Raw genomic sequence first — 26,399 nt, 5'->3', positions numbered from 1 at the left:
ACAAATTTAATAACACCTTGCCAAACTATCATGCTTCCCAAGTAGCAGTGTAGACTGCTTTCTTCAGATGCGATATGTCTGTTTATAGACATATGTACAACTTTTATTTTGTTATCTTGACATTTTAAATGATATCGATAATTTTATATAAAAGCAAACATTTTTAGGAGATGATGCGAAAGGCATTTCAAATAGATATAAATATTTACTAATTTAAAATGTTCTATGAGCACATTATTTTGGCCAAGAAAGGCCCCCTAGCCAGGATCTGGTTGGCAGCACATTGGGACAAAAAAATTACAAAGGCCCATGTATTTGAAACTAATATTGAAAAATCAGTGGAAGGCATTTTGCAACCGAAAGTAAAATTAGCGCTGAGAACGTCTGGACATTTATTGCTAGGTGTTGTTCGCATTTATTCAAGAAAAGCGAAGTATTTATTAGCTGATTGCAATGAAGCCTTCGTCAAGATTAAGGTAAATTGATTTTCTGATAATTGTAATAAAATCCAAATAAAATAATGTATTCAAATTTGATTATAGATGGCTTTTCGACCAGGCATGGTCGACTTACCAGAAGGGCACAGAGAAGCTAATGTTAATGCAATAACACTCCCAGAAGTTTTTCATGACTTTGATACAGCATTGCCCGAATTAAACGATATTGATATTGAGGCTCAGTTTTCTATAAATCAGTCTAGAGCTGACGAGATAACAATGAGAGAAGATTACGGCAGCTTGTCTCTTTCCTTACAAGATGACGGATTTGGTGATATAGGCTTTGAAGCAGAAACGCCTGAAATTATACGATGCTCTATACCTTCAAATATCAATGTAAGTATTTTTGAATTTTTTGCTTATATGAATTTATTATAAATACTCACATACTAAACCGCCCAAACCTGCCTCGCCCCACTTCTGAAAATTGTTAAAATTTCGTGTTCGCACTAGATGAGTATGATGATTTGTTTTTATTTGTCTATTACAATTTCTATCGATATGACCAAAACATTTTTGACAACTCACATAACAATTCTCGCGTAAAAACATTTTCTCATTGTTTTGTAATTATAATTAATTATGTAGTAATTATGTAGTTCGCTTTTTTTGTTACCAGCTTTTTGTTTTTAAATTTTTTGGGAAGACCGACTGACAGACCAACATGGGCAGATCTTCAGACATACATTATAGGATCGGTAATTTTCTTCTTATGGTACATATATAAAAATATATGTCTATTTTTTAATTAAAATATTATTTTATGTTTTTAAACGAGATTTTTAGTTTGCAAACTTTGAGTAAAACCATAATTCTATCTGCAAGGATATCAAAACAACACTCTGTTATGAGAACACTTTGAATACGTTTTGTTTTTTTACAAAAATGTTTGCTTATACTGTTCTACTTAGGATAAACTATTTGATAATGACGTGTTGGAAAATATTGAGTCTCTGGATCCACATTCATTGGACGCCCATGCGGATATGCCTGGTTCTCGATTGGATGGTGATGGGTTTGGAGATTCTTTTGGACGTAAGTATGAACAATGGAAATAAAACGTATAATATCATCGATTAACTTATTTGTATGAGTTACAAATGAAATTAGCTGCTATGACACTTAATTTCCGACGGTATATGGATAAACCGGGTAAACTTAGAAATTTAAGAAATATCCCTATAAATTAAAATTTACTATTCTGTCAGTCGAAGGTATTATGGTGGCGGGCCTGCAAGGTGTATCGTCCGTTAGGTCGAACCAAAGCTCTTCCCAGAACCACCTTTGCGAAAACGGGAAAACGGACGTGTGATAGGACCACTCCTGAAACATGGAACCGGACTCCACAATCCCTTCTGATCACGCCAGGCCCACGTATTCTCTGTCAACGGCCCCGTGCCGTCCCGAATAAACCGTAGGATATTATGGTGGCTTGGCCGCTAGGTGTCTCGTCCGTTAGCTCGAACCAGAGCTCTTCCCAGAACCACCTTCGTAGACACCCAAAAGCACGTCTGTTAGGACCGCTCCTCTCACAGGACACTGACCAATGCCTTTACAGTTCCTTCTGACCGCGCCAGTTCCTCGTCCTCTCCTGTATTCTTGCTGACCTAGCTAAGGGTCTCCAAAGCCATAACTATTTTAATACTCGTTTCTCGTAGAGTGAATGAATATAAAAAGTTCTTGGAAAAGTATGTAACAGATAGACGGATGTGTTTCCGACCATATAAAGTATATATATTCTTGAGTAAGATCAATAGGCGAGTGGACCTGGCCATATCCGTCTCTTTGTCCGTGAGGCCGTCAGTATGAAGGTCGTGATCTAAGGTTAAGATTAAGCATACAGACTCTATGTTGCCACGCACCCTCTAACGCCCACAAGCCACCCAAAAATGTCAGGTCCCACACTTTTGGAAAATGTTTTTTTTTTTATATATATTTTCATGTTTTTATTAGACTTTTATTTTTATCCATTTGTCAAAAAACTTTTTGTCACGCACGCTCTAACGCCAACAAACCACCCAAAACTACATATTTGAAACATGTTTTGAAAAGAGGTTATTGTTTAAAATCGCGTTGTCTATAATTCGGACTAGTGGTACTATGGGATATCATTTTTAATATGATTCTTTAGCTAAGAATAAGTATTTTGATTATTGTTTGCTGAAATTTTCCGAATCTCATTTCGTTCAGTGTCATCATCGTCAAATGGGTTTAAATCCCAGGCTAAAGTCTTTGTTACTTTTTTTACATTTTCGAGTGATATATCTTATCTTATATTAATATATCTTTTTTGAAAACAGATTATAAAGTCTATTAGGAAGTTTTTTCTCAATGCAAATGATTGATTTATTGTTTTACGTGGTTTTCAGAAAGTTTGCTGAAGAACGGGATTTTTTTTTTTTTTTTTTCAATATATTTCATTAATTGAATATTTATTGACCGAACTGTACAGTTTTTTGTAAACAACAATAAGTTTTTACGTTTTCAATATATATAGTTTTTTGCGGAGACTCTTTTATTATTTTCACAGTTTCTGCTAATCTATTAGTTCTTTAGTATTATCCTTCTTAGATGGGTACCGAAACTCTCGAAGAGGATATTAAAATCCTACCGACTGCGCCAATTATATTTTTATTTTTAACAAACTGGTTTTACAATTTTTTTAGAAGAACACCGATCTGAAGTTGACTCCATATTCATTTCATATCCATTCGCGCTCGCTATCCCTTGTACTCACGTGATTTTACTTATGGCTAAGCGTTTTGTTATGCGCTCTGCAATTAAGTCGCTAAAATTCGCTTTCGTAACGCATCGCATATACGCATCGATGTGCTGGTAATTATACCCATTACTCGTAGAGAGGATATACTAGATTCGTTAAAAAGTATGTACCATGCAGATGAAAATGGTTCAAACCATATAAAGTTATATATTCTTGATCAGGATCTTGATACTGACCGTCTGTCCGTATGAACGTCGAGATCTCATGAACAATAAACACTAGAAAGTTTAGATTAAGCATACAGATTCTAGAGACATAGACGCAGCGCAAGTTTGTTGGCCCACGCCCACTCTAACGCCCACAAACCACCAAAAAATATTTATTTTTTAAATTTTCTATTATTTATTGAATCTTCCCTTTGTTTTAAGAGACTAACAAAAAGTATTCAAATCATATATATATCTAGCTTCACTTAGTAATAGTGTTTGAGATCGTTGCGGTGCAGTCAGCTTTGACTGCATACCTGGATTAGTTTTCTTGCGAGGGGATTTGGATGGGTGGTCAGATTTTCTAGCTATTTAATTTTCTTTTTAGTTATTACTTCGATTCGATTTGATTTTTAGGTCTCTGTGTATGCCTTCGTTCCGAAGGTATCACGGCGCTCCAGTGATGCTTCGCAGTATTGTTGACTGTGGTCGCTGAATAATGTCTATGTTACTTCTGGATGCGTTGCCCCACAGCTCGGAGCCATAAGTATAAATGGGTTTTAAGACGGAGTTGTATAGTAGAGCTTTGAACTCCAGACGAGTTGGAGAGCGAGCATTTATTAGTCATTGGAGGTTCCTTGCTTTAAGTTTAAGATGTATCGTCTAGGCTTCTATATGTTTGCGCCAAGTGAACCGTCTGTCCAGATGAACACCCAGATATGTTGCCCCGACGGTTTGTGGTATGCATATGTTATTCTGGACCAGTGGTGGGCATGTTTGTTTGTTTAAGGTAAAGGTTGCTTGCATTTTCGTACATTTATTGAGATTATCCTGTCGGAAAGCCATCGTTCCACAAATGTTAAGTGTCGGGATAGGAGTGCCGCGGCCAATTTTTTTGGCTGCTTTGATCAGCGCGAGCATGCGTTTAGAGGTATTAGTGGTAGGTATTTGGATGGGGTTTTAGGATAGCAAGTTAAGCTATTGGGATCTAGTTTAACATCATTAGAAGAACTATGATCTGCATATAAAAGTAGATTTGTGTTGGCGCTGAGATGATAAGATGATTCGTTTTGACGTATAGTTCTGTTATCGCTGGTTTGTGGTCCGTTTTGAGTAACTGATGAGTATTTGATTTTAGTATTCCGAATCCTAAGAATTGTAATGGCCATTCGGATGTCGCATTTTTTGTGATTTCGACTGGATCAATTCTTGTTGGGTTTTGAAGACTGGTCTGTTTATTTGTTTGTCTGTTTCTTCTGTTTATGGAGTTGTGATGGTCTGAGGTCTGTTTACGCCTCATTACGAGGTCGAGAATTGGGTCAGATATAATTATAATCATGTTTTAGTACGGTATTAATGATGATTGGATTTAAAGGGCCTTAATCGGGTGGATCCCCTGTCTTGGTGTTGCTGTTTACAAGCCGTGTAGGTTATTTTCCCGGTTTCTTTACTTCACTAGCGCTGGTTATATCGGTACATATGAAGAATTGTTGTTGGTTTGGGTAGAATGCCTAATGAGCTTTGGGTTTGCTTGGCAATAATAAGACTCGACTGATCTTAAGAAGAGTACGATTGTGACTGCGTTCAAATTGGCTTACAAAATGGAGTCCTTAAAACAATGACGGGAATCAACAATATTTATAGATTACCATATATATAGATTATTAGATATTACTATTTTTGAATCAAGGGTGGGTACAAGGATTCTATGAACACTATTAGTCAATTTCCCAACAATGTACACAAGAATACCTTTTTACCTTTCGAATGTGTATTTCCAATTTACTAGATTCCTTGAAAAATATGTAACAGGCAGAAGGAAGCGTTTCCGACCATATAAAGTATATATATTCTTGATTAGGATCAATAGACGAGTCGATATGGTCATGTTCGTCTGTCCGTATGAACGTCTCGATCTCAGGAACTATAAAAGCTCGTAGGTTGAGATTCAACATACAGCTTCTAGAGGCAAAGTCGAAGCGCAAATTTGTTGACCTATGCTGCCACGCCCACTCCAACTTTTGAACCATTTTCGAATTTTTTTCATAATTTTATTAGTCTTGTAAATTTTTTTACCATAAAACCGCCCAAACTGCCACGCCCACATTTTTGAACCATTATTCGATATTTTTTTATAATATTATTTGTCTTATAAATTTCTATCGAATTAGCAAATCTCTGTTAGCAACACTATAACATCCTAAAACCGCCGAACCGGTAACGGCCACACATTTGAACAAGTTTAAAATTTATTCTCACTTTATTCCCGAATATCTATCAATATCCCAGAAAAATGATGAAATTTAATGTTCGCATTCACACTAGCTGAGTAACGGGTATCTGATAGTCGGGGAACTCGACTATAGCATTCTCTTTTGTTTTCTATCGATTTGATTTGATTTTTGTCATGCCCAGACCTTTTAAAAAATGTTTACCGAATGGTAACGCTTTTCCGCGCTTTTCCAGTTACTGAGAAACGGGTATCTGATAGTCGAGGAATGGGAGAGAGGTCAAGGGCATCCGTTTCGAAATAATGAAATTTGGATCCCAGCGACACGAAAAGGTCATGAGCTAAGGAAAAATGGTCAAGGCTAAAGAATTTGTTATGGGAAGTTGCAATATTCTAAAACAGAATTGGGCGGCGAGGACGTCACTAAAATCTACATTACGAGATCACAGCGTTAATGCGGACAGAGCGACAGACAGATAGTAATCCTAAAACTTATAGGCCGAAAAATTTAGAGTCTAAAACTGCTCCTTTTTCGTTCTAGATACGTTTCAACGAATCTAGTAAATCCTTTTACTCCATAAGCAATGTGTATAAAAACTTTGGATTTCAATATAATTCTGCATATTCTATTATCAGCCTAAAATTTGTATTATTATTTTTAGAACCAGCTCTTTTTGAAGACGATCTTTTTGGTGATCCTTCTCAGCCAGTTGAGCAGATTACCAAAGAATCTACTACTGTTCTCAACGCAGATGATTCTGATGAAGACGCCATTGACAATATTCATAATGTCCCTTCGCCTGCAACCTCGCTCGTTAATTCGATTGAAGATGAGAAAGAGGGTAACGATTTGGGAAATCTGTATAAATTTATCCTTAACAATAAACTATTTTAGATAATAATTTGAATGGAGATGCAAGTGTATCCGAAAATGTGCCAATAAATGAAATAACGCTTGTTCAAAACGAGGATGAGGGATTTGCGTTAGCTCCTTTAGATGCCTCAATGTATAAAGGCGTAACAAAAGCCAAACGCAAAAGAAAACTTATTATCGACGAAATAAAAAATATTTCTGGAGAAGAAATGAAGGCACAGTTAGCCGATACATCTGATATATTAACAACACTTGATTTGGCCCCACCAACAAAAAGGTATAGTGTTTATACATTTTAAAAATAATAATTAATGTGAACCTAAACCTTTTTTTTAGATTAATGTATTGGAAAGAAACTGGAGGTGTCGAAAAACTTTTTTCATTACCATCGCGATCCATACCAGCTAGAGCTTTGTTTGGTAATTACAATAGACAGTTGTTTTCGCATTCAACATTCTTTGAGGACTTCTCAAGTGTTGTGCCAATGGAAATTCTTGCTCTGGAATTTTACACCAAAGAGAACGAGAACGCATTAATTATTTTTAATAAAAAAGGACGCAAACGTAAGAATGATATTATGTCCAATTTGTTTTTGGACCATGCCCCCGATTCAGTTGTTCAAAGTTTGGAAGCTCCTGAAGTCCTGAGAGAGAATCATAAACCTCTAGGGGAGTCTACCGTTTCTGTGGAGATTGTATCAAAAGAACAAGAAAGCATATCTTGTCAAAATGAATTAACATTTTTTGATAATATGCGAAGTCCGGACCTCTTGTCCTTAAATGAAATGGAACAGTTCTCATCGATAAATGAGCTACCTTTAACGCCAAGAAACACGAATCATGAAATGGGTGATGATTTTAATCAAGGAGACTCAACGCCAGCTGGATTGGATCATGGTCATGCCACTCCGCAACATGGAAATATTGGCGAGATGGATCACGACTCAGTTATACCCACAGAAAAGACTACAGTCATTTTAAATGAATCTGTGGGTACATCTATATTGAGTGGCTATTCAAAAAGGACAAATAATATTTTAAAAGGATGGGACAACTATGAAATTCCCAGTTTCGTTGGCCAAGTACGTTATAAAAATGATGAATGACTATATAAGATTTTTTGATTTTGTGCTACACAACCTTGCCGTATGATCTTTATTGCAGGTAGTATCCACTACCCACCTTCCTACCATTCTTCTTAGCTTTATCTGGTGTTCTGCTCCATTATGCCGTGTATAGACTTCTAAACAATTCGTGAAACAATTTTAGGGTATAAGACGTACAGGGCACTGTTATCAGCAATACCACTATGTCTCATCGGAACATAAGTGTATTGGGGTTTGTGAAAGCTAATTCACGTGTATTTTTCCAATCAACTCTGCTCAAATTCATCGCGATTTCTGCTGCTACGCCGGAGAACCGCATAGATGACGATCTTTCCGACGCTATTTTGATAGCCGTTACTGCGTTAAAAAGTATTTAACAGGCAGAAGCAGGAGGCGTTTCCGACCATATAACGTATATATATGTATTTGATCAGGATTGATAGCCGGGTCGATCTGGCCAAGTCCGTATAAACGTCTCGATCTCAGGAACAATAAAAACAAGAAGGTTTAGATTAAGCTTACAAATTCTAGAGACATAGACGGAGCGCCGGCGCATGCCGCCCTATAAACGCCCAAAACTTCCACACCCACACTTTTGAAAAATTTTTGGATATTTTTTCAGAATTTTATTAGTATCTTAAATTTCTGTCTATTTGCCAAACATCTTTTTCCCACGCCCACTAACGCCCTGAAACCGCCCAAAAGTGCCACCCCCACACCTATGAAAAATGTTTAAATTTTTCTTCGTTTTATTGTTTGTCTTTCCAATTTTTATCGGTATACCAAAAACACTGTAGCCACGCCCCTCCTTTCATCTACAAAACGCACACCCCGACATTATTAAAAAATTTTTACATTTTTTCACATTTTATTCCCCAATATATATCGGTATATTCTCTATATCGGTAAATTCTGAGATCTGTTCGTGTTAAGTAACGGGTAACTCGAGTCGGGGAACTCGACTATAGCATTCTCTTTTGTTTTATTTTTAACCGGATATTTAGCACTAGTAATGGCCCTTGGACAGCAATATTACTTGGAAATGTTAATATGTATGTGGCACTGCAGGGAATTTGGAAGAGGTATTAGACCAATTTTAGAGAATGATTGCTTACCTATGTCAGACGCAGTATTTTGTAAGACAACACAAACAATGTCTCCAATAATAAAGCTACTTGTTTTAATTTTTTCAGATACATTTTTGATTTAACAAAAAAATAATTGATTTGAGTATTTTTAGAATCATGGTGACGAACAAATGGAAAATGAAACCGATGAGCAATTTGAAGAACGTGTTTTAAACAAGAGAGCCGCCCACCTTTTCATTGACGTAAGATCACATTTTATCGCCAAGGACAGCTTGGAACTTTCTCAGCTTACGTCAGGAAATTCTAGAAAACAGGTAAAACAGATTCTATATGTCGATCTACTTAATTGTAAGTATCAAACTGAACTCAACTCCTAATTCTGACTTCGTCTAAAATTATATTGTAATCGGTATTGAGCTTTGAAGTTCTTTCTTGTTTTGCCTTTGGTTTATGTCTAAAGTCCCGAAATCTGAGTATCCTCAATTGTGGGAGCGTGGGGTTGCTAGCTGTCGTAGGTTTTATTTTCCCCAGGGGGGACCTGGACCTAAAAGGAATGTTCTTCATCCACTTCTATCGATCTGCTTCCCATAAATAAGCTGTTTGCTAGGTGCTTTCACTAAGGGTTACCAGTGTTGGCAGATGAGTTCTACTATCTGCCCCCCCTGGCTGATGGCCTGGCGACGCCCTTGCTAGATGCATTACAAACTATGTAACAGGCAGAAGCAGTAAGTGTTTCCGAACATATAAAGCATAAATATATTTGATCAGGATCGATAGCCGAGTCTATCTGCCATGTCCGTATGAACGTCTCGATCTCTGAAACAATAATAGCTAGAAGGTTGACATTCAACATACAGCTTCTAGAGGCAAAGTCGCAGCGCAAGTTTGTTTACCCAAATTGCCGCGCCCACTCTAACGCCCAAAAAACGGACAAAACTGCCACGCTCACATTTTTGAAAATTATTGGATATATTTTCATAATTTTATTAGTCGCTTAAATTTCTATCGATTTGACAAAAAACTTTTTTCAACGCCCTCTCTAACGCTTTTGAACAATTTTTAAATTTTTTCTAATTTTTCACCAATATCCATCAATATCCCAGAAAAATTATTAAATTTCGCGTTCGCATTCAACTATCTGGTAACGGGTATCTGATAGTCGGGGAACTCGACTATAGCTTTCTCTCTTGGTTTTGAATAATAATCAAGCCAAAGGTTAAAAATAGGAAAAGCAATAAACCACCTTACCAAAGACACTAGAATAACAAGATGCGTAACGCCATACGATTTTTTGGCATACGATTTTTTCGGCGTGGCTCTAGAGGTGGCTCCAGGCTCTCTCGAATTTTTGTTCGAGAGAGAAAGAGCGGAGAGCGCTACAGCAAACAGCTCTTTTCTACGCATACAGTGATAGTAGACAACGGTATGTGTGCACACGTATGCTCATGCATTGTAAATTTGACAAAATATGACCTTTATGTCCTTAGAGTATTCAGCTTGCGACGTGTGAAAAATTAATAAGGCTTGTTGAGTGTTTGTGTCCGCACCTCGTGCCTCAAGATATTACTTTTGCAGTAAACAGTTTTCATATTTTATTATTTCGGGAAACTAATGGCACCATCTGATCTTTTTTTTTAAATATTTGTAAAATACACATTAAAGTTTTTGAAATACTTTTAAAAATAATAAAAAACAAATGTGTATAAATGCAATGCATTAAGTGCACAAATGAAAGTAGTGCTTTCTCATTATGGTTTTATGTAAATAATGAATGTTATATATATTACACATAATTAATTATCAACATATATGTAAATATGTAAACGGTAGCTAATTCGAGCGGCGATTTTAACAAACGAATTTAAACAACTTTAAAATTATAATGGTCAAGGCATGAATTTTAAATTATTATTTTATATCATGGCCAAAACTCCAAATATGTAAATTACACGTTCTCGTCTGTTGTTATTACTCACACAAGCAAGCAAATTCTATTTTTAGATTTCTTACGCTCTTAGCGTAAGCGAGCGGACAGAGAGCAATTTTGGCCGTCACCAAAAAGGGGCTGCATAGTGCCAAACCAATGTATGGACGTTACACATCTTGTTATTCTAGTATGTTTGACCTTACCCTCCCCATGTAACTGTGTCTTGTTTAATATGGAGTACCCTTAATAGAGGATATTTAAACTGTCACTTTTAAAAAAGGTTTTGACGCATTTTTCAAAAATTTTTGGATAATTTTTCATATTTTTTTTAATCATGTAAATTTCTATCGATTTCCCAAAAAAAATTTTGCCACGCCCACTCTAACGTCTACAAATTACCCAAAACTGTCACGGCCGCACTTTCAAAACATGTTTTGAAAATAGGTTATTGTTTTAATTAGCATTGCGTCTATAATTCCGATTAGTAGGCAGTAGTATTTTGGGGTAGTATTTTGATTATAATTCTTTGGCTAGGAATAAGTATTTTGATTATTGCTTGCTGAAAATTTCATAAAACTCATTTCGTTCATTGTCAAATGGGCTTAAATCTCATAAGGCTCATAAGTCTTCGTTATATTTTTTTACATTTCTATCGATTTGCCAAAAAACTTTTTGCCACGCCCACTCTAACGCCCGCAAAACCCACAGAACTTCCAAAAACTTCGTTTTATTGTTTGTCTTCTTCTATCGGATATTAAAAACACTTTGGCCACGCTCATCCTTACACCTATACCTATACACTCTTGAACAATTTTTAATTTTTTTTTTCATTTTATTCCCCAATATCCTCGATATCCAGAAAAATTATAAAATTTCTTCTTCTCATTCCCACTATCTGAGAAACGGGTATCAGATAGTCGGGGAACTCGAGTATAGCATTCTCTCTTGTTATACCCGTTACTCGTAGAGTAAAACAGGTATACTAGGCTCGTTGAAAAGTATGTAACAGGTAAAAGGAAGCGTTTACATACATTCTTGATCAGGATCAATAGCCGAGATGATCGACCGTGTCCGGATTTCCGTCCGTCTGTCCGTACGTATGAACGTCGAGATCTCAGGAACTGTAGAAACAAGAAGTTTTAGATTAAGCATAGAGATTTTAGATACATAGACGCAGTTGGGTCATGTCTGCCACGCGCACGCTTTCAAAACATGATTTGATATTTTTGGATTTCTGTATTAGTCTTAAAAACTTTTATCGTTATGCCATCAAAACTTTTTGACACGCCCACTCTTACGTTCACAAACCGCCCAAAACTACGCACATAATTTTGATAAAATGATTCAGTCTTATTTCATATTTTATAAGTCCTGTAAATTCTATCGATTTTTTTTCAATTTTTTTAATGCCTTCGGAAGTGGTTTTTTCCTATTTTTTCTCTCTCTTTCTTTTAAACAAATTGTTGATAGTAGTGGGTCCAAGGAATCAATCGCTCTGTGGAAAATATCACTCATCGTATTGATTCGATCACTTCATTATAATTCATCAACAATTTTTTCTAAGGGGGCGCTAACTTGGTGACGCGCAGTGTATATCGGTCATGTTGTTTGTTACACTCGGGAAGTTATTTTTAATGAATAATTTAAAATTTACCATTTTTTCGATGTCTTTTTCGATTGTTGATTGCGGAATAAACGTAATCTGAAACATAACTTATTTGCCTATTGTTATGCCTTCAAATGTCCAGGATGTCTGAACTCGAACTTGCCTATTATATAAAATCAAATGGTTAGAAAACGAGCAAAAATGGGCAAAATATATTATTTTACAGTCAAAGACAAAAGTTAAAGGTAAAAACTGATGTTTTTAACTTTTGTCAGAAAATTAGTTATACTCCACGAAACACAGGGGACACTTCAGATTTATCTTTTAAATACACATAAATTGGATGTTACACAACACAAAAACATGATTTTATTGTTAGGTTCTCGCATGTTATATTTCTTGTAATGCAGAAGTCAATTAAATCCGGTAGTTTATTTGTGTCAGTTGGCCAGTAAGTCGGCTCTCCTGTGCTTAGAGCACGGCTATTATTGTTTCTTATTGCTGCCTACAGTTGGCGTCCCTTTGCAGTGGTATGTCTGGACCCCCAAGTTATGTGTTTGGCATTATAGTCACCTCCTGACAAGTACCGATTTCCCAGTGATTTTAGGAAATCGAGGTATTGGTCTTTTATTAAATTATTAAATTTTGGCAGGCAATAAACTGCCGATATATTTATTTTGTGTCTGCGGTCGATATAGTAGTAGCCTGTATGGAGTCCTTTTTGAATCCACCGTGCTCTATGCACTATGTCTATGCCTTACCGTCCGGGTGATTAGTAGAGAAAATATTATAGTTAGGTATATTTATATAGGTTTTATCAGTTCAGTGTGTTTCAGCAATGAACATGACGTCAATTAACTTTTCATTCAAGAATGTTTTAGTTCAAGTAAATGAAGTGCAAGTCCATTAGCATTCCAGATGGCGATTGTTAGGTGTTTTTTCGTCAAGTTTAGATAATAAAAGCGTTAAAATGTTCATCATATTTGTCATTTGGGCTATTAATTGTTTCATCAATTGTTTAAGTTCGTCGAAATCATTATGTGCAGTTTGGCTTAATTGAGTTGAAGCAGGCTATATATCAGTTACAAAAGTAGGTTGAGTTGTTGAGTTGGGTTTGTGGCTAGTTACTTGGTTTTTATTTAAGACTTCGGCATAGGATATAGCTGTCGTCTTTAAGCTTACTACGTTATTTGTTGTACTTTATTGTGTCGTTTGATGTGTTGTCTCTGTTACAGGTATTCTTTTTTTCCGAAGAGTTGGGTATTTTTGGATTTGTAGTGCTTTGTACACCATACAACCTTTATAGTTTGCAGTGTGGTTTTCACTGCATAGTGCACATTTAATGCTTGTTCTGTCCGATCTTGTGTTAATAGTACAGGAGGATGAGCTGTGTTTTCCAGCGCACTTTACGCAAGTATGGTCTTTGGTGCAGTAATTTTTTGTATGTCCATATTTTTGGCAGTTTGTGTATTGAGGAAGTGTTCGCTTTGGTCGCGGTAACTCAAAGATTACTTTGCCATGAAGTAGGTGCTCAATTTTTTAAATGTCTTTATTATTGTCTTTCATTTTGAGTTCAATAGAGAATAGAGGCAATGGTTGTTTGGTATCGTAGCGCTGGATGTTGTGTAAATTTATAACTTCATGCCCTTGCTGAGCTATTTCTTTGTCTGTACCATGCTGGACATTACGAAGAATTACCTTAAACCCTCTCTGGTCTTTTGGTCTGAAGGTGTAGTATTTGGTCGATTTATCTTTTAATAGTCTTAATATGTTGTGATAGTGAGTAGTTTCTGTATTTTTAGTAGGGGCTGTAGTGGCTGTATTTTTATTTCGTTAGTTGATAGTGCTTTTAGTTCATATCGTGTTTCTTTCAATGAATTTAAAGCAGAAGTTAGTGCGTTATGTTTTCAACATTTTAAACATATATAAATTAAGTTTTGTCCTATTGCCAAGAGATCCTTCCGATAGGTGGCTCCGGCAGATAGGGTCCGCGTAGATAGCAGATCCCCTGGTCCTGACGTTAGTCACACGGAATGTCTTCTTACACAGATTATGGTGGAGGGCGCGACTTTGCCCCCTTTGCTGGACACTGGCCTTTGGGCTCAGCGTGGATAAATTATATCAAATACAATTGGTTTTACGGCAGAAGCCGGAGTAGCTTGTTCTTTATTTATAAAGTGCTCGCTAACAACTGAATACAAAGGAATGGGAAAATATGAATCTACCCTAGCTTCAATGCATCACGCCATAAACCCATGGTCGGCAAGCCGACTCAGCATTTATGCAGCGCATTTCGATACCCCGGATGATGGGTATAAAATTGCCACAGCTGACCGTTCTTAGCGCAGAGCGCTGAATTTTTGTTCGAGAGAGAAGGAGCGGAGAGCGCTACAGCAAACAGCTCTTTTCTACGCATACAGTGATAGTAGACAACGGTATGTGTGCACACGTATGCTCATGCATTGTAAATTTGACAAAATATGACCTTTATGTCCTTAGAGTATTCAGCTTGTGACGTGTGAAAAATTAATAAGGCTTGTTGAGTGTTTGTGTCCGCACCTCGTGCCTCAAGATATTACTTTTGCAGTAAACAGTTTTCATATTTTATTATTTCGGAAAACTAATGGCACCATCTGATCTTTTTTTTTTAATATTTGTAAAATACACATTAAAGTTTTTGAAATACTTTTAAAAATAATAAAAAACAAATGTGTATAAATGCAATGCATTAAGTGCACAAATGAAAGTAGTGCTTTCTCATTATGGTTTTATGTAAATAATGAATGTTATATATATTACACATAATTAATTATCAACATACAGAGGTGGTCAAAATTATTTTCACAAAGTGCATTTGAGTGAAATGTGAAAAGTGAAAATACTTTTGACCACCTCTGTATATGTAAATATGTAAACGGTAGCTAATTCGAGCGGCGATTTTAACAAACGAATTTAAACAACTTTAAAATTATAATGGTCAAGGCATGAATTTTTAATTATTATTTTATATCATGGCCAAAACTCCAAATATGTAAATTCGTTTCATCGATCAGAATTGATTTCGGCCCGAAAATTGTCTTCTAGCACAAGTACGCACACATATACACGTTCTCGTCTGTTGTTATTACTCACACAAGCAAGCAAATTCTATTTTTAGATTTCTTACGCTCTTACCGTAAGCGAGCGGACAGAGAGCAATTTTGGCCGTCACCAAAAAAGTGGCTGCATAGTGCCAAACCAATGTATGGACGTTACACATCTTGTTATTCTAGTGTGTTTGACCTTACCCTCCCCATGTAACTGTGTCTTGTTTAATATGGAGTAACCTTAATAGAGATTATTTAAACTGTCACTTTTAAAAAAGGTTTTGACGCATTTTTCAAAAATTTTTGGATAATTTTTCATATTTTTTTTAATCATGTAAATTTCTATCGATTTCCCAAAAAAAATTTTGCCACGCCCACTCTAACGTCTACAAATTACCCAAAACTGTCACGGCCGCACTTTCAAAACATGTTTTGAAAATAGGTTATTGTTTTAATTAGCATTGCGTCTATAATTCCGATTAGTAGGCAGTAGTATTTTGGGGTAGTATTTTGATTATAATTCTTTGGCTAGGAATAAGTATTTTGATTATTGCTTGCTGAAAATTTCATAAAACTCATTTCGTTCATTGTCAAATGGGCTTAAATCTCATAAGGCTCATAAGTCTTCGTTATATTTTTTTACATTTCTATCGATTTGCCAAAAAACTTTTTGCCACGCCCACTCTAACGCCCGCAAAACCCACAGAACTTCCAAAAACTTCGTTTTATTGTTTGTCTTCTTCTATCGGATATTAAAAACACTTTGGCCACGCTCATCCTTACACCTATACCTATACACTCTTGAACAATTTTTAATTTTTTTTTTCATTTTATTCCCCAATATCCTCGATATCCAGAAAAATTATAAAATTTCTTCTTCTCATTCCCACTATCTGAGAAACGGGTATCAGATAGTCGGGGAACTCGAGTATAGCATTCTCTCTTGTTATACCCGTTACTCGTAGAGTAAAACAGGTATACTAGGCTCGTTGAAAAGTATGTAACAGGTAAAAGGAAGCGTTTACATACATTCTTGATCAGGATCAATAGCCGAGATGATCGACCGTGTCCGGATTTCCGTCCGTCTGTCCGTACGTATGAACGTCGAGATCTCAGGAACTGTAGAAACAAGAAGTTTTAGATTAAGCATAGAGATTTTAGATACATAGACGCAGTTGGGTCATGTCTGCCACCCGCACGCTTTCAAAACATGATTTGATATTTTTGGATTTCTGTATTAGTCTTAAAAACTTTTATCGTTATGCCATCAAAACTTTTTGACACGCCCACTCTTACGTTCACAAACCGCCCAAAACTACGCACATAATTTTGATAAAATGATTCAGTCTTATTTCATATTTTATAAGTCCTGTAAATTCTATCGATTTTTTTTCAATTTTTTTAATGCCTTCGGAAGTGGTTTTTTCCTATTTTTTCTCTCTCTTTCTTTTAAACAAATTGTTGATAGTAGTGGGTCCAAGGAATCAATCGCTCTGTGGAAAATATCACTCATCGTATTGATTCGATCACTTCATTATAATTCATCAACAATTTTTTCTAAGGGGGCGCTAACTTGGTGACGCGCAGTGTATATCGGTCATGTTGTTTGTTACACTCGGGAAGTTATTTTTAATGAATAATTTAAAATTTACCATTTTTTCGATGTCTTTTTCGATTGTTGATTGCGGAATAAACGTAATCTGAAACATAACTTATTTGCCTATTGTTATGCCTTCAAATGTCCAGGATGTCTGAACTCGAACTTGCCTATTATATAAAATCAAATGGTTAGAAAACGAGCAAAAATGGGCAAAATATATTACTTTACAGTCAAAGACAAAAGTTAAAGGTACAAACTGATGTTTTTAACTTTTGTCAGAAAATTAGTTATACTCCACGAAACACAGGGGACACTTCAGATTTATCTTTTAAATACACATAAATTGGATGTTACACAACACAAAAACATGATTTTATTGTTAGGTTCTCGCATGTTATATTTCTTGTAATGCAGAAGTCAATTAAATCCGGTAGTTTATTTGTGTCAGTTGGCCAGTAAGTCGGCTCTCCTGTGCTTAGAGCACGGCTATTATTGTTTCTTATTGCTGCCTACAGTTGGCGTCCCTTTGCAGTGGTAAGTCTGGACCCCCAAGTTATGTGTTTGGCATTATAGTCACCTCCTGACAAGTACCGATTTCCCAGTGATTTTAGGAAATCGAGGTATTGGTCTTTTATTAAATTATTAAATTTTGGCAGGCAATAAACTGCCGATATATTTATTTTGTGTCTGCGGTCGATATAGTAGTAGCCTGTATGGAGTCCTTTTTGAATCCACCGTGCTCTATGCACTATGTCTATGCCTTACCGTCCGGGTGATTAGTAGAGAAAATATTATAGTTAGGTATATTTATATAGGTTTTTTCAGTTCAGTGTGTTTCAGCAATGAACATGACGTCAATTAACTTTTCATTCAAGAATGTTTTAGTTCAAGTAAATGAAGTGCAAGTCCATTAGCATTCCAGATGGCGATTGTTAGGTGTTTTTTCGTCAAGTTTAGATAATAAAAGCGTTAAAATGTTCATCATATTTGTCATTTGGGCTATTAATTGTTTCATCAATTGTTTAAGTTCGTCGAAATCATTATGTGCAGTTTGGCTTAATTGAGTTGAAGCAGGCTATATATCAGTTACAAAAGTAGGTTGAGTTGTTGAGTTGGGTTTGTGGCTAGTTACTTGGTTTTTATTTAAGACTTCGGCATAGGATATAGCTGTCGTCTTTAAGCTTACTACGTTATTTGTTGTACTTTATTGTGTCGTTTGATGTGTTGTTTCTGTAACAGGTATTCTTTTTTTCCGAAGAGTTGGGTATTTTTGGATTTGTAGTGCTTTGTACACCATACAACCTTTATAGTTTGCAGTGTGGTTTTCACTGCATAGTGCACATTTAATGCTTGTTCTGTCCGATCTTGTGTTAATAGTACAGGAGGATGAGCTGTGTTTTCCAGCGCACTTTACGCAAGTATGGTCTTTGGTGCAGTAATTTTTTGTATGTCCATATTTTTGGCAGTTTGTGCATTGAGGAAGTGTTCGCTTTGGTCGCGGTAACTCAAAGATTACTTTGCCATGAAGTAGGTGCTCAATTTTTTAAATGTCTTTATTATTGTCTTTTATTTTGAGTTCGATAGAGAATAGAGGCAATGGTTGTTTGGTGTCGTAGCGCTGGATGTTGTGTAAATTTATAACTTCATGCCCTTGCTGAGCTATTTCTTTGTCTGTACCATGCTGGACATTACGAAGAATTACCTTAAACCCTCTCTGGTCTTTTGGTCTGAAGGTGTAGTATTTGGTCGATTTATCTTTTAATAGTCTTAATATGTTGTGATAGTGAGTAGTTTCTGTATTTTTAGTAGGGGCTGTAGTGGCTGTATTTTTATTTCGTTAGTTGATAGTGCTTTTAGTTCATATCGTGTTTCTTTCAATGAATTTAAAGCAGAAGTTAGTGCGTATATGTTTTCAACATTTTAAACATATATAAATTAAGTTTTGTCCTATTGCCAAGAGATCCTTCCGATAGGTGGCTCCGGCAGATAGGGTCCGCGTAGATAGCAGATCCCCTGGTCCTGACGTTAGTCACACGGAATGTCTTCTTACACAGATTATGGTGGAGGGCGCGACTTTGCCCCCTTTGCTGGACACTGGCCTTTGGGCTCAGCGTGGATAAATTATATCAAATACAATTGGTTTCAGGGCAGAAGCCGGAGTAGCTTGTTCTTTATTTATAAAGTGCTCGCTAACAACTGAATACAAAGGAATGGGAAAATATGAATCTACCCTAGCTTCAATGCATCACGCCATAAACCCATGGTCGGCAAGCCGACTCAGCATTTATGCAGCGCATTTCGATACCCCGGATGATGGGTATAAAATTGCCACTGCTGACCGTTCTTAGCGCAGAGCGCTGAACTCAGTTGGGGCGCGTCAGCATTGTTTATCTGAAGCTACTTAGTTGCTAGGGTAATTTTAACGTAAACTTATGCTCTGTCAGTTGTTAACTGCTCCCCTTTTCAGATTATGACCGTCCTCGGTTATATTGAGTTTATCGATGGTTTGTTGTATCTCGATGGAGGCTCGCCTTTTCCTTATAGCCAAAAAAAGGATGAGTGTACCAATCAGAGCAACGTTCAGGATTATTCCAGCCGCGAACCAAAGTTTAGGGGAGCCCGCGGCGTCAACCTTGTCCTTGAACCCTTGGATAAAGCGCAGATTGTCGTTGTTCATGCGGTGTAGCAAGGGCATGCTCAATACCGGGTCATGGCCGACGATGTTCAGTAGTGGCGATCTTGCTACGCCACGCTGCTTATCTAATGTTTTTTGAAAATTTATGAACTCCAATCCGTTGACGGTAGCTGACCGTTCGAAGGTTATTAGGTGCGTTCCTTTGACGAGAACCTCTGGGCCGCCGTCCGTGCTGACGCGGGCTGTCGCTTCGTTAATGACAACGATGCCGTCATCTATTACTGTTCCCAGGTGGCTGGGTTGAGTGTAGCAGTGGGCCGAGATTCCCGCATGGAGCGTGCGGGCGCAGGTTTCGCGTCGCGACCGCTCACAGAAGGTGTTGTGCGTTGTTTCCGTGCACTCTGTGACCGAAAAGGTGTCTTCTTCACATTCCGCCAAAATGTTTTCGTCGAGCCATAGGATTATTTGATTATGTGATACCGGGTATATGAGGACTTTTTTACATCTGATAATAATGGATAATATTATCGGACTGGAGAACTCTAATTTTAGCTGCTTCTAATAAACCAACTATTGGAGTGCCTTGTGCAATTAGTGATTTCAGATCGGCATGACTAAGGATAGTGGGATTTATTATATCAGCCTTATCCAGTGTTATGGTTAGAATTAAATTTTGTATCTCTGTCGTCAGCATTCTATTTCTCGCTAGTAGTGCTTTGTACAGGTACGGGGTGTCAACCAAATTGTTATTTCGGGCCTTAATAATTTTATTAATGGTGTCGGTCAGTTTGTTTATCTGTTTTTGAGTCTCTGAGCTTATGTTAATCTGCCTGGAGTTTGAGTCCACTAGCTGAGCTTCTGTCATCTTGACTTTTAGGAAATCTGAGGCATCAGGAGTTCCTGCAACTACCTTAAGAGCTGTACCTAAGAAGTCTAAACTCCTCGCAATTCGCTGGTGTATTTTTAGAACGGACAACAAGTTTCTCAAATGATCTGTATCAACGTCTAGTAATTTGCGCATATGCGACTGCGGAAAAGACTCGGACAATTTTTCTGTCTCATCTACCATACTAGGAGGGGTAGGTTCTAAGAGGTTGGTCGAGTGCCTCAAGCAGTCACGTTGTTCAAACACCAGTACATCTCCATCTGCGACGGGAATGTATTTGGCGTGAGAAAAGTCGCTAATCCGCGCATTTGCCACTGCCGGGGTGATGAGCGTTGTGAAGGCGAACCTGCAATCCAAACGTAGAATGAGAACACGGCGTTTTTACCTAAATCTAGCTTACTATTAAAGGGTATGGTATAAGCAAATTAAAAGTGGGGGAATTTATTTGAGGTTGTCCTTATGGACCACCCTCCCCTTAATAAGAACACGTTCCCAGGTCTGCCTGCACTTTTTGTTCTGCGCACAATGGAGTTAGCTTGTTTCCTTTTGTTGTTTTTGACAAAAACCCCTTCTCTTACCTCAAAAACACGGCTTCGCCTAGCTGGGTTACATCATTCGATATTAATTTGCTGGGCATTTATTAACCTGTCTTTAATGCCTAGGCAGCGATCATCGGAACCCGTGTGGAGGATCTCGACCGGTTTCTCCTGAGTGACAGAATGTATTGTCGTTATTATATTCTATCGTTGCCCTCAAGATTAGCTCTACCGTATCGCTGATTTTTTATCTAGCTTAAGACATCTGGCGATTTCTGTCAAGGTGCTGTGGAATCGTTCCACTTGACCGTTTGACAAGCTATGTAGCGGGGCCGCGTTCACAATGTCAACGAGGTAATTGTTTTTAAGTAACGAGGTGATCGTTTCCGAATTGAAGGCGGCCCCATTGTCGCATTATATTGTTCTGATTTTGGGGAACAAGTTTATGAGTTGAAGCAAGGGCCCTGTGACGTCCATTATTGTTCTGGACAGCACTGGTTGCACTATTGCAAGCTTCGAGAATTTGTCAACGCATGTTAAGAATTGCTTCTTATCGGTTGAGAAGATATCAATGTGCAACATCTCGCCGGTTTAGCTTGGTATGGGTGTTTTCCCAAGCTCCTGTTTTTTTGGGTGCCTGTCATATTTGGCTTTGGTGCATATTTTGCAATATGCAACCACCTCCTTTGCTAGGCCGCTCATTTTGGGGAAATAGTAATCGCGGAGGACCTGCTTGGTATTCTCATGAGTCGCCCTGTGTGCACGATTGTGTTCTGTCGTGATAATTTCCAACTGCTCGTTTCTATTGGTATATTTTTACAATATCGAAACTGCGTAGCCGCGAAATGAGCAATTAAGTCATGTTGAAATCTTGCCAGGGTTTGGTAGGTCGGAGTGTATTGCATTTACGACCTTGGGGTTAACGATTTCCTTCAGCATTTCCAAAATGGTGCTTTTGTCGGCGAAATTAATTATGTGGCGAGTTTTGCTACAAAACAACATCAAGCTTCGCTTTAGTTGGAAACGTGCTTCTTCTATAACAATTTGGTTTCTGAAGCAGGTTACTGGTTGGTCTGTCCCTTCGACCGTGTACCGACCGTGTGGTAGGTCAGTGACAGTTCGCTGTGAATAGTCGCAGCGTCCGACTGAGGCTCATCTTGTAAGGCATTAATGTTCTGCCTGGAAAGAGCGTCGGCCACATGGTTGTCTTTACCCGGTTTGTAGTGGATTTTTGCGTTAAGATCGTCAATATACGCTTTACAATTTGGTTGTCGTCTTCATCAGCTTGTGCTAATAGCTCAAAGCGGTTGCTTGAGTTTGGCTCGTGTAGCCAGTACTCTTTGAGTGTTTTTTGGGTAGCGGTTTGTGCTTTATTCCTCTGTTTCTTGTTGTTATTTAAGAGATCATTGGAACTAGTCTCCAAACAGTTGGATTGTCTCGGTGCCGTTTTAAATTTTGTTCGTTTGGGGAGAGGATTGAGTTTTGTTTGTCTTAAAAATTTAGACTTTATGCCTTAAAAAAAAAACGAATTCTGGTCCACAGTGCAGTGGTTGGTGGCACTTATATGTATGTTCTACAGTTTTCATATTTCTTCATCTACGGACAACGGCTGTGTGCGGTTGGGTTAAATAAAAAATTCATTTAAAAGACAATTGAGGTATTTTACCTAATCTCAATATATTATTTTCCACATTATTATTAAAATGTATTATGTAATTTTGAAAACTATTTATTAATTAATATTTGTGCGTACTTCTTTTCAGGCGGCTCAAAAATTTTATTCCCTCCTCGTATTAAAGAAGTTTAAGGTGCTTCACATTGATCAATCTGCTCCCTATGCAGATATTACTATAACTCGAGGACCAACGTTCGAAAACCCAAAAATTTAATGAGTTTAATGTAAATCTGTTTTAATTTATATTGATAATTTATTTTGATCATAAGTACAAACTCAAACAAATGCTTTTTTATTTTTCCTTCGGTGTATTTCGTATTGCGTAAACGGTTTTGAATGTTTTTGTTTAGAATATGGCTCGATTTAACCGGATCCCAAGTGCCTGCACAAAGTAATTATTCATAAATCATGTACGACATTAATTTAGAATGTGATCTATTCTGAACACTTTCTTTATGTTTTTTAACAGGTGTATTCGTGGCATTAGATGCTGTTATTATTATTATTAAGTCGGTTTCTATGTGTACTGCAACCCACTAGGATCTATTGTACTACCCCTTCATGACTCAAAGATCTCCCTGAAGTTCAGGGCTGCAATTGTTTCCCGTGGGACTTCATACATGCCCAGGAGTCTGTTCCGCCTGATGGAAAGCGCCGTGCAGTCACATATAATATGTGCAGAGATCTCCGCCTCCATGCAACGGAAGCGACAGAGTTCACTGTCTGCAATGCCAATCTTATGCAAATGACTGCGAAGTCGGCAGTGCCCCGTGTGTCCCGTGTGTCATTAAGGTCTTGAATCTTTTGTGGTTATATTCACGAAGGAGAATCTTAGACTGCCTAAGTCCTGGTAGGTGTTCCCAGAAGGACAGACGTTTTTCTTCCTCTGTTGACTTAAGTAAGCCCAGTACTCTGCGGTGACCAACACCACAGAATGGTTCGGGCCCAATTAGAGGGTTCTCTGCCCCTTTCCTGGCTAGGTTGTCCGCTAGCTCATTTCCCGGGATGTTGTTGTGTCCCGGGACCCACCTTATTGTGAGTTTGTTGACAGCTCCCAGTTTGTCTAGGGCTGTCCTCACTTCATTTACTAGCTTAGATGTTATCTTAGCTTTGCTGAGCGCCTTTATGGCTGCTTGACTATCAGACAGTATAGCAATGTCCTTGCCACGATAGTTCCTTTGCAGATTAAACTCCGCACAGCGTCCAATAGCACAGACTTCAGCTTGAAAAATGCTGGTGTATCTGCCCATTGATTCGTGGTATTTTAACCTGGGGCCTACAACCCCCAGCTTACTTCCCTCGTCGGTGAGGGATCCGTCTGTATACCACTTTATTGTTTGTGGTTTCATAGGGTGTACTTTCCCCAGGGTTGTCCAACTGTTTATATTACTGAGATTAGTGCTGAAGTTCTGAGCGAACCTGTGCTCAGCTGGCATCTCATCCCTTGGTTTCATCAGCAAAGGGATATCCCTTGTTAGGCTTTCAGCATCCTTTCTTGTAAGGTTGCAGTCATTTCCTGCTCCCTCAATTCTTATTGTGGTGGCTTTCCGTTTCATTTTAATGACGATATGAAGCGGCGTTTCCTCCATTAGTACTTCTAGGGCTGCAGTGGGACAGGTAGGCATTGCTCCGGTCATGCATATGCAGGCCATTCTTTGGAGCTTATGAAGTTTCACCTTAGTGGTGCTAAGGCGTGCTCTATCACCCCAGGCTATTACTCCATAGGTTAGTATGGGTCTGACTACCATGAGGTACAGCCATCTTATTATGCGTGGTGAGCTTCCCCACGATTTTCCAGCAATTTTCCTACACGTGAAAAGTGCTCTGGTGCACTTATCAATTGTGTTATCGACATGAGTTTTGAAGTTAAGTTTGAAGTCGAGGGTTATCCCAAGATATTTAACTTCTTTGCTGGCCTCTATGCGACATTCTGACAGGGTTATTGCCTTCATTCTCTGTAGCTTGTACCTATTTGTGAAAGGAACAATAATAGTTTTGCTAGGACTTAGGCTCAGGCCTACTTCATTGCCCCATTCGCTGGTCATATTGAGGCCCAGTTGAATGATATCGCAGAGTGTTTTCTCATATTTACCTCTGGCTATAATGACAATATCTGTCCAGCAACTCGTCTACCAGCAAGCTCCACAAGAGAGGTGAGAGGACACCCCCTTGGGATCAACCCCTTGTGGTAGATACTGTGGACAACTGTCCTCCTATAGTGGCCATGGCTCGCCTAGATGCCAGTAGTGAATTGATCCATCTGCTGGTTGTTGCATCTAGTCCTCTTCTTGCCAGGGATGTTTTGACCGCCTCATGAGAGGTATTGTCGAATGCACCCTGTATGTCTAAGGCACATAGCGCCATACCTTATGAGTAAATTAATCGTCAATTAGGCTTTTTTTTTTAGCAAAAACGATGTCAAGCTGAAGGGTCTGAACGACTTCGGATCAGTGATGCCTTTTTTTCCAGCTTTTGGAATGAAGACCACTTTTGCTATACTCCAGGCAGTAGGTATGTGTCCTAAAGCTAGGCTGCTGATCAGTATTTTCCTGATCGGCACTGCGAACTGATTTAGCGCTCGGTGTAGCAGGATTGGCTGAATGCCACCTGGACCAGGAGATTTGTAGGGCTGGAATGTACCAATTGCCCATCTTAATCTCTCCGTTGTTACTATTGATTTTGCTTTGGCCCAATCAGTAGCACACGGTCTACTTTGAGCCGTTACCGGGGTATTCCCATCCGTTTGAAGCGTGCTTCCCGGAAAGTGAGTTGCCAGTAGTAGCTCAAGTTTCTCCTTACTTCCTATAGTATAGGAGTTATCCTCCGTACGTAGTGCCTGATTTGATTCTGGCCCTCCTTTGGAGATTGCTCTGTGAAGTCTTGCGCCTTCTATTGCCTCACAGAAGGTTCTATAGTTTCTTCGTTTGGCTTTCCTGATCTCATGGTTATACATAGTCATTTTATTCCGGTAGGCATCCCAGTTCCCTTCTCTTTTTATTTTGTTAAAGAGACGCCTGGTCGCTTTCCGTAACTTTTCCAATTGGTCGTTCCACCATGGAGCATCTTCTTCCCTCTTGGCTCGACCCAGGGAGCAGTTTTCTCTAAATGCGTTAGTAAGACACGAGTTAATATCTTCTACGGCGGCCTCCAGTTCTAGAGTGGTACGGAGTTTCCCGGTTACCCCAGAAGCTGGATTCCGCAGTAAGGAGGCATTGAACCCTTCCCAGTTCGTATTCCTGGGATTGCGCCTACGCTCGCTACATTCTAGATTTAGCCCTATGTTAAAACGAATAATTCTGTGATCTGACATTGACTCCTCGGGAGATACGTGCCAGTCGCTTATATGCGAAGCCACTGATCTGCTGGAAAGTGTAATGTCCAGAACCTCAGATCTTACCCTGGTAACAAATGTCGGAACATTGCCGACATTTAGGATTTCTAGATTGTTATTCAAGATAAATTCTAAGAGTGACTCACCTCTTTGATTTACGTCGCTGCTGACCCATATCACGTGATGTGCATTTGCATCACATCCGATGATGATAGGTGAGTGTGTCCTCTTGCAGTATTCTGCCAGTGCAGTGATTTCGGGCGGTGGGCACGCCTCGTCACCGGCAAAGTATACCGATGCCACCACAGTCTTCTTGGCTGCTCCCACATCTTCTACCACGATCGGTACACAGTCCCGCGTGAGAAATTCTGTAAGTATATAATAATTAATACTTC

The 26,399-nt window shown here is 38.3% G+C and overlaps 1 protein-coding gene across 1 annotated transcript; it reads left to right on the top strand.

Annotated features, from left to right (window-relative positions):
- The first annotated feature begins 148 nt into the window (after positions 1-148).
- On the top strand, positions 149-22,958 carry LOC116800942 (double-strand-break repair protein rad21 homolog). The gene is made up of 8 exons (XM_032717689.1): positions 149-476; positions 543-833; positions 1,409-1,532; positions 6,318-6,497; positions 6,551-6,806; positions 6,866-7,610; positions 8,875-9,036; positions 22,762-22,958. The coding sequence occupies exons 1-8, from the start codon at positions 219-221 to the stop codon at positions 22,885-22,887; spliced, it is 2,142 nt and encodes a 713-aa protein (XP_032573580.1). The 5' UTR covers positions 149-218; the 3' UTR covers positions 22,888-22,958.
- The last annotated feature ends 3,441 nt before the right edge of the window (positions 22,959-26,399 follow it).

The sequence above is a fragment of the Drosophila sechellia genome, chromosome 3L, assembly GCF_004382195.2.
Source record: "Drosophila sechellia strain sech25 chromosome 3L, ASM438219v1, whole genome shotgun sequence".
NCBI classification, from domain to species: domain Eukaryota; kingdom Metazoa; phylum Arthropoda; class Insecta; order Diptera; family Drosophilidae; genus Drosophila; species Drosophila sechellia.
This window is presented reverse-complemented; position numbering and strand designations above follow the sequence as displayed.